This window comes from Mycetomoellerius zeteki, unplaced genomic scaffold (genome assembly GCF_001594055.1).
Source record: "Mycetomoellerius zeteki isolate Tzet28-1 unplaced genomic scaffold, Tzet1.0 scaffold653, whole genome shotgun sequence".
Classification (NCBI taxonomy): domain Eukaryota; kingdom Metazoa; phylum Arthropoda; class Insecta; order Hymenoptera; family Formicidae; genus Mycetomoellerius; species Mycetomoellerius zeteki.
In genome coordinates, this window is record NW_017257668.1 from 103,489 (window position 1) to 113,448 (window position 9,960).

General features: G+C 28.3%; 1 protein-coding gene across 1 annotated transcript in view; it reads right to left on the reverse strand.

Moving 5' to 3' along the window:
* Nucleotides 1–281: 281 nt before the first annotated feature.
* The window catches only part of LOC108728852 (uncharacterized), a 64,620-nt gene continuing 54,941 nt past the window's right edge, over nt 282–9,960 (reverse strand). The window contains exons 9-11 of the mRNA XM_018457645.1: nt 656–798; nt 410–542; nt 282–332 (exon numbers count right to left, since the gene is read on the reverse strand). Coding sequence (XP_018313147.1) covers nt 282–332; nt 410–542; nt 656–798 — 327 coding nt within the window. The remainder of the gene's footprint in view (nt 333–409; nt 543–655; nt 799–9,960) is intronic.

Below are 9,960 nucleotides of genomic sequence, written 5' to 3' on the forward strand. Positions count from 1 at the left end.
GCCGCGGTAAATTCTGCTGACTAATGTTGCATTAATCTTTATTATATTTTTGTATACTCATGGTTCCATAAAATATATATTATTGACAAATTCCATAAAACTTTATTTTTATTTATATATATATATCATATAATAAACGATAAAAGATATAATTGTTTTTTAAAATTGTTTTCGTGAATTGTTAATTTACTATATTAGCATTTGCAACAAGCATACCAGAATTATTGGATTATGACAAACTATGTGTTCGACTAATGATAAATTTTATTTTACGAGCACGCTCATTGGATGGAATAAATTACCATAAAATACGAAAGTGACATGCTTGTAAGCTAAAACATGAAAATTGTATTCTTGATTATCTAAAGCAAAAATATTCGACTAATTATTATTAGTATCAAGATTTTACCGTGGCGAATCCTTCTAACGACGGAATGAACAAGCCGCCAATCATGAACGTGCAACATCGCACGCTTCTTCGCATTACAAACAATAATAACTTTTGCACTTTCAACGGCGCCATGTACCATTGTACGTTGTATCTATGTACGTTGTAATATGTTATTAGAAGATCGTAAAAGTTTTAAGATTGAAACAAATTTAAAATAAAAACAGTTTTTTAATGTATTACAGTATATATCTAATATAATCTCACGTTTTATGAAAAATATCACTGCTATGATCGATCATCTCTTGTCCCACATAGTTGCAGAAGAACAAGTACCAAAAATGGCCAAGAACAAATAGAAGAGTTGTTATTAGATCCCCATATGCCTCGGTTGTTATTAGCCGAGAAAGCTATGATCACATAGACGATCAGTTTTACTTTGTGAGAAGTGCAGAGCTTGTATCTGCGAGTACGATAATATACGCAAGTGTTGTGTTTATAATACCTAACTAAGATTTATTAATTACTCGGCATCATTAGTATTAATAAGAATATATCAATAGTAACTCACGCGATAAAGATTAATGCTTAGCGTTAGTACAGCGAATGGTATTGCAATGAAATACATCCACTCAAAATTCGCTTTCGTCATTTCGATAAATCTTGAATAAGGACGTGTCACAGGATAAATATACAATATAAATGACTATTGTCAATAATTATGTGTACATACGATTTATAAAATTCTTTGTGCGTGAAATTTTGAATTATATATTAATAACAGTATTAGTGCAAATTTATTGAGGAGTGAATAATTTAAAGAAAAATCACATTATAAAATAAAAGAAATTGTCTTTGATCGAATTAATGAGAATTACAGACTCGATTGCTTTTCTGTGTATATCGACTGCACTGATTATTTCTTGGCATATTATTGATTTTTTTTCAGCAACGGATACTACGTCTCGTGCCATACCTTTGTGCAAAGCTTGCTTTATACGACAACTGAAAAGTAGTGAAATTTATAAAAATTATCAAAATAAGTTAATTCGCTTCTTAGCTCATTAAGTACCAGGCAATCTATGCATTTTTCTATTTTAACTATTCGTGTCTTGGGTTCTGATAAACATGTTTAAGATATAAATATGGAGACAGAAGCTAGGAAAGTAAAGATAAAAAGAATAAGTCAGCTCTACCTGTTTACTGATAAGTAATCAATTAATAAATAATTTTGTTTTTTTAGTAGAATGCATCAATATAATTATTATACATCATTTGAATAATAATTATATCGATGTATATTTTATTAAACAAAATCATTAATTAATTAAATACTTGTCCGTAAACAAAGTTTATTATTTTACTCTACTTTCAACAATCTTTTTTCCAAATATTCGACCTCATCACCAATTAGATTTTTGGAAAGAGCAACTTTTTTATACTCTACAATATCAATTACGACTTAAAAATTTTAATTAAGACCTGAGTTTCAAAAATTTTAAATAGAAAAAATGCGTAGGAATCTTTTATTTAATGAATTAAAACTCTATATTTACTTCGCTATTTCGAATAATCCACATGCATGTTGTGTATATGACATACAAAGTGTTTCCATGGCTATTACTGTGGTTATGCCACACAGAACGACAAGAAACATATATAACAAAAGCGGAGTAAAATACTTTTGTTGATCTATAAAAACCTCGATTTCGGCTGAAAGATGCCGTATACGAGATTCGTTTGTAGCAGTTGCAATGTCCAAAACAAAATTTAATAGAAGCTGTATTAAAATGAAGCTAAAAATAGCCAAATAGGCGAACACTGTAACAATAAAACTTATTCTAAATTATTACCGAACTTAGCACGTTGAAAAATTATTTGAGATGTTGCTTACATGCCGTAAATAATGTGATAAGTCTTCCAATAGCTGAATACTTTTTTATTATTTCAAGTTCATGCGCATTATTTAATTCATTCCAGTCCAAATGTATTCGTTCTATGAGATCTCGCATCTATGTTCATAAGATAATAATAATTATTCATTATTTTTTCTAAAAAACATCTTTAAAATATTTTGAAAAATGCCTTAATATTAAATATAGTTACCTTTTTCATATTTAACCAATGAACATTATATCTCAATATATAACTCATCCATGGAACACTATATGCGAGGATTTTCAAAAGAAGCTCCATACTGTATTCTCTCGTGAAGAAGGTTGTAAACTGAAAGGATTACTTTTTTCCAGATATTTAACTTTTAATAAATTTGGTTAATCAATTTCGTTATAATTTTCGTATTATTGACTTTTTGATTAGAATAATTATGTAGTGATTTCAAAGAAATTGTTTAATATATACAAATATGGCCATTCTAAGCATCATTCACTGTTAAATCTATAGTGTCAAATTTAACTATCATTTTGATAAAAAATAACGATATATTTAATAGGAGCAGTGGCGATTTACGGTAGGTTATATTTGACACTATAAATTTAACAGTGTTGAATTCATCAGATTTTATGCGATTAGAATTTCCTTACAGACAATTTATTTAAATTAACACCATTTATTAATTAAAATTTATTACGCGCTCAATCTTTGCTCGATTTCCCATTTTATTAATTTTTATATCAAATAACAATAGTTAACAGTAACTAACAATAGTTCGGAAATAATCAGATATAAAATTTGAAAAGATTGTCATACCTGAAATATTATGCTAGACGTAAGTATTATAATCATCAATGTTATTAGAATACATTTGAAACCAAATCTTTGATATGGCCACAAGCCGATACATAGCAACAGGTTCCGATTAATAATGTAATAACTATCCGCCGTACAAGTCATTTCGGTACAAGTGCCACAATATATCTGTGCTAAAATTTTTTCTAAAAACATCTTTTCTATACCTAGCTAGCATGTTCTATTATAATTTTACATTTTTCACGTTTTTTGTTTGCAAATATTGTGCAAATATTGGATTAATGACAAAATTATGAAATTCTATAATATCGAAAAATTACGAAATTGTGTTGAATAACTGGTTCAAATTATAGTTTTACCTTATATATATGATTAAAGCATCTACAAGTATGGGGAACCTAATATGTTACTACTTGCAAAATATATATAATCAGTTATTTCCTTTCTTTACCGTTGTTTCTTATATTCGATCGACGCAAGCGCAATTACAGTATCATTTTCGCGAATTTTCAATGTCTTATCAGTCCTATTCGAGACGTGAAACGTCATGGTACTTTCTTTAGACGTGTATACAACTAATATATAGACATACTAAATTAAGACGGTATTCATAATCGGTTCTCATTTCAAGACTGTTTTAAGTAGTGTATTAAGATGTTAATATGGCTCTATGTTTTATTATATCTTAAAACTGTTATACTTCTCTCTCTCTCTCTCTCTCTCTCTTAAAACAATCTTAACTATATTTATTTTTATTTCATACAGAAAAAGAACATTAATTTTAATATATTATATAATTCTGATAAGAAAATGCCAAGATATCATTAATGCAATAATATTTGCCCAGCTAGGCATTAATATTATTCTAATAAAAATAATCAATATATTTCGTTACTTTCCTTTGTGTATAATGCTCTGAAAAGCGATACAATCTGAAAACAATTTCCTTCTCTTTTGTTTTTTTATTCGAAAATATCCGAAATCTTTTTCTCACATTTTTCATACTACACTTTTCATGATGTTAGTTGATGAATAAATAACAACATGAAAATTGCATTCACTAGATAAAATGAAAAAGGAATGTAAACGCTGGTATATTTATTGTGAATGTAAAACCGGTGATTGTACAAATTTATTTCTTCTTTTTTTATTTTATATCAGCCTATTATACTTTCGGTGTATGTTTTTTCGGTGTTTTCTTACATACGCATATATGTGTGTGTACATAGATGAGTCAAATTTCACAATTGTTTTCAACTTGAATATAAATCATAATAAATTTATATATCACATCTACGTAAAAAACGGAAAAGAAACAGTGTGTAGTGTTTTACGAATAAAAATGATATTTATGCGTTTTGACAAGCAATATATTTCATGTAATCATACTACAATGAACTTAAGACATTGATTCGATCATATCTGTACGTGAATTATAATTTTTCGTTGCATGTGATATCGTACTTTGATAATCAACCAACACAGTGATTTTGAAGGAAATATTCGTTTGCGCATATCACCCTTAAGAACGTTAATGTATTGACAAAAAAATTGTAAAATAAGATAAAGAGCAGCTCACGAGCTAAAATATAAATTATTTATTAAAATTAATCCTATTTATAAAATTGTTATATTAATTTTTTCAATGCTGTGGACATATCAGCAAATTGTGCATTGTGAGCGCTATGGACACATTTATGCGTCTAGTTTTAATAGTAAGCAAATATTCAGCATTGAAAAGTGTGTATTACATTATTTGCGACGTTAATTTTTTATTAGCAAATTTAATTTAATTTAAATTTAATTTAATAATCGTAATGGAAACGGGCAATAGGAGTCAAGCGCGGATGATGTTGCGCCAAAAACAATTTTTTGTAATAATAAAAATCCTTTATTATAAATAACGCTTACATGTTTCGGTTCATTTTTGAGCCCTCTGCAGAGATAAAAACCGTATATGCTACATCTAATGACACTAAGTGTCTGCTACTCGGTGAGCCTCTCCACAAACAGGAATTCAAATCAAATCTACGAATATATCCAATTTTACAGAAAATATTTTTATACACCCATGAGGGGGAAGGGACAGAAAAAATATCAAGAATTATCTAATGTGATCTTTTCTTGATACTTTTTCTGTCCCTTCCCCCCCTCATGGGGTGTATAAAAATATTTTCTGTAAAATTGGATATATTCGTAGATTTGATTTGAATTCCTGTTTGTGGAGAGGCTCACCGAGTAGCAGACACTTAGTGTCATTAGATGTAGCATATACGGTTTTTATCTCTGCAGAGGGCTCAAAAATGAACCGAAACATGTAAGCGTTATTTATAATAAAGGATTTTTATTATTACAAAAAATTGTTTTTGGCGCAACATCATCCGCGCTTGACTCCTATTGCCCGTTTCCATTACGATTATTAGATTTATAAGGGGTCTTAATTAGTTTGTTAAATTAAATTCTAAATAAACTATTAATTATAGGGGAGAATGGTCTAAATCGGACCGTGTTCCAAATAGGACCTTTTTAATTTAAATGAATACCGTTAAGCAGATTTGCGTACTATTTATAATGTAAAGTCCTTATAAGACACCGAATATTGACAGCAGTTGATAGTTCTTTGTCGTAACACTTATAGAATAGACGCAAATATGTATTTTTAGTCATCGTGCGAAAATTTTTTTAAAAAAGAAAATCCTTGTAAATCATTATTTAAAAGGTGTTAAAAATTTGAAACGTAATTGATTTAAGATAATTAAAGAGTGTAGAATTAAAAAATATCAAACATTTTGGATCTCTTTTGCGGTTTATTGTAAAGTTTGTTCCAAAGTTCGAATGGACCTGTATCCAAGTCGGACAGTACTTATAGGCCTGGCTATAGTACTAGTAATCGACCGACCAGATCTGGTCCAAGGAATTAAATTAGTAAAATATCATGAGTCTGATGACTCAGATTAATTGAGTTTTATTGATTTCAATTCTAATAATATAAACTATCAGTAATTTTTTTTCTGAATAAAATTTTTATCTTTGACTGTCAAATTGGTTGGTTTTACTCAATGCTAACAAAAATACATTAAAATGTTTTAAAATTCTATATAAAAGTCCATAAAAATAGAAGTGTTCGATTTGAACTAGGTTTGGAACCATTGGTTCCAAATCGGACCGAAAAAAGCATTTTTACATTTTCCATTATAGTTCAACACAGGTGAGAGATACATCAAAGTGATCTAAAGAAAAATGAAGGAAATGAAATAATCTTTCCAACGGTACCTTTGGTTTTATAATCGGATTTACGTCTTATAGAGAGCAAAAACTTTAAATAGGTCCCATTTAGGCCACTATTAGGCTCTACCCTATATATATATATTTTCTATTTCTTTTAAAAATGAAATTTATGTCAATTTAAAGGCACTGTTTATGTATTACAGTTTAATTTCTTGTAACATAATTATTACACACAAATTATAAATATTTGAGTATAAATTGTGGAAATATAGTTTAAAATTAATTGAATATGTTATTACATTTGAAGTCTGCTATTATTTCATTATATAATACATTTGCTTTTGATATAACACTTACCGAAGCAAAAGATTCAAGTGATCCAGAGAATACACTATACATTATAAATTTAGAACTTTTTACACTTCTTTGCATCATAAACTGTAGTAGTTTTTGTAGTGGAATAGGGACGGAATACCAAGGCAATTCGCATCTAGATAACATTTAGATGATTTTATTCTCTAAACATGTTTAATGTGTCATATTTACAATAGAAATATTTTATTCAATATAAATAAAATCAATAACTGTAAGTTTGATCTTTGATAAATATGCAATAAGATTATATATAATTATTCCACGTGTGTATTCTTTGTTATACTACAAAAATTATATTCAATAATACAAAATTGTTGCAAAAATCTATAAAGAAAAATTATTGAAAAATAAAAAGTATTTAAAATGACATACATTTTGTAAAATATGTCGGCACTGCAGTTTGTTACCATCTGCCCCATAAGATTGGATATGAACATGTAGATAAAGTGAATGATGACAAATATTGCAACTACAAATAACTCTTCAATTTCTTTCTTGAATCCTGCTTGAAAAAGCTAATATGCACGAGAAAATGTTTTATATCATAAAATTTCAATATTTCCCGTATTATATTTAACAATGCATGTCCTTGATGGAAAGACTCAAATTTTTGCGATAAAAATATACTTTTGATACGCGACAAAATATGACTTTATCATTTTGTTAATGTGATGCAATAATATAGGGGAGACCGGGGATAGTAGACTCATTTTTTAGTTTCGAATTTTTATAGACGAAATTAAGAGACTTATCGAAAAAATGAATTGTACGCCAGTTACTACATACATTTGACTTTCTAATAATATTTTAATAATAAGGGAAAACTGATAATTACTATGAAAAAAAATGCATTTTTCTAATGCATTCCATCTGATTTAACTAGCCCCGGGACCGGGGTAAAATGACTGATGGTATGGGGTAATTTGATTAGTATTATTAAAATGAAGATTAATAAATATTTTAAGGTACATCTTTGGCTACATAATAACAAAAATTTTATAAAAATGTATTTTAAACACAAACATATTTATTATAAAAAATGTATAACTTTGTACTAAATGACAATTTATCTAATCCGAATCGTTATCCGAATTACAGTTATAACAAACATAATACGATAAGTTACCCTTTATGCATTTAGAGTATCCACACGCATGTTCACAAAATTATACTTTTAATTATTCTTAATATTTTCACATTATTATTATTACTTCTATTACACTTAAAAATAATTTTACAAAAGAAAGAAGGATGTATGAACATATATGGATATGTTTCATATATAATTATATATGTTTATGAATATTTATACATGTTTATGTATAAATGTTCATAAACGTATATAATTTATCATATTATATATGTTTATACATATTTATACATATGCATGAAAAATTTCTTATACATGTAATTTAACTATTATTACTGGTAAAAAAAGTTGATAGAGAATGATTGAGAACGATAAGATTTCTATCAATTTGTATCGAGATTTCATTTCAAGAAGTTTGGGAGTAGATACTATCAGAGTCGTCACTAAATTAATCATATAGCCTCGTATTGTGGTTAGCCTATTAGCCCCATCCGTTCATTTTTTAAAAACATTAACAGTATACGACAACAAAACCAGATAAACAAAAAAAATCTGTTGGACTTTATTAAGTAAGAACTATGCTTACTACCTAAATGGAAATAAAATATCTCAGACAATTATATACAATTGTAAAACAAAAACTTTAAGAATAAAAATGTTTACTTAGGTGTACGATTTTTTTAAATTGTAGCGTAACTTCTATCATAGATGTGTTAGGAACGAGATGTTACAGCAGACTGAGCGGCAGTCGCTGCTGCGTGCTCAGACGAGTTTACGCGTGTCTGGCGCGATTTGTTTATAACGTAGCCTCGATTATTTTACTTACCCCTATAGTTTACTGACCCCGGTCTCCCCTACATGTTCTAACTATCAAGATTGGGAAATAACTCAAGTAACGTCGTTATCATTGTCGTTACTTTTTTCGTTAACAATAGTTACTTTTTTAAAAATTACACAAGATTTATATACAGTCAGGGACAAAAGTAAGTGGACAGGTAATGAAAATGGGTATCAATAAATTTCAATCAATATAGCATCGTAGGTACAGGTTTAAGCTTTATTTATTCTTTATCCTTATACTATATAGATTATTTTATTAATAATTAAAATCAATATTTATATTCTATGCAAACCTAAATTAAATTTAAACAAGAAGTTAAACAATTACGGAAGGACAAAAATAAGTGGACACTGTCAATAACTGATAATTAGTATTTAGTATTGCTATCTTTTGCTGCAATTATGGCCTCTAATCGTCGTGGTATACTATTTATAAGATTTTTTATATATTCTTTGTCAATATTTTCAAAAACTCAGTTGACGAGGCAAGAAATGTATACAAACACTATACGTAGGTCATGCTTAAACACAATGACATTGAATAAAGTTTCCAGTGCTTTTTCAGACTTTGTACGAGTAAGATTAAGTGTGAAACAATATTAAAATGCCAAAAACAGTGGATTTCATATCAAATTCGTAATTTAATTCTTTCCGACTGTCGTGATAAATTAAGTTACCGTGTTCTAGCCCAGAAGTACAAAGTATCAAAAAGTGCGGTGGAAAAAATATATAAAAAATATTTGATGCACAATACTGTGAAAAATTTAAGGCGCTGTACTACCATACAAGAAGACCGTTGAATTGTTCGAGAATGTCGACGACATCCTATGATCTCCTCACGGCAAATTGTAAATACACTAGGATTAGATGTGTCGACAAAAACAGCAAAACGAAGGTTGCATGAGGTGGGATTAAAATCTTATAGGGCTAAGCGTAAACCATATATTAACAAAAAAAAATATGAAGAAACGTTTAGCTTTTGCTAAAAAATATGTTAATATGCCTATATCATTTTGGAAGAAGATAGTATGGTCTGATGAATCAAAATTTGAGATGCGACAATTGGAAAAGAAGCGAGTTTGGAGAAAGAAAAATAAAACATACAAGAAATCATTCATTATACCAACGGTTAAATTTGATGGTGGTTCATTGATGATGTAGTTGCATGAGGTGGGATTAAAATCTTATAGGGCTAAGCGTAAACCATATATTAACAAAAAAAAATATGAAGAAACGTTTAGCTTTTGCTAAAAAATATGTTAATATGCCTATATCATTTTGGAAGAAGATAGTATGGTCTGATGAATCAAAATTTGAGATGCGACAATTG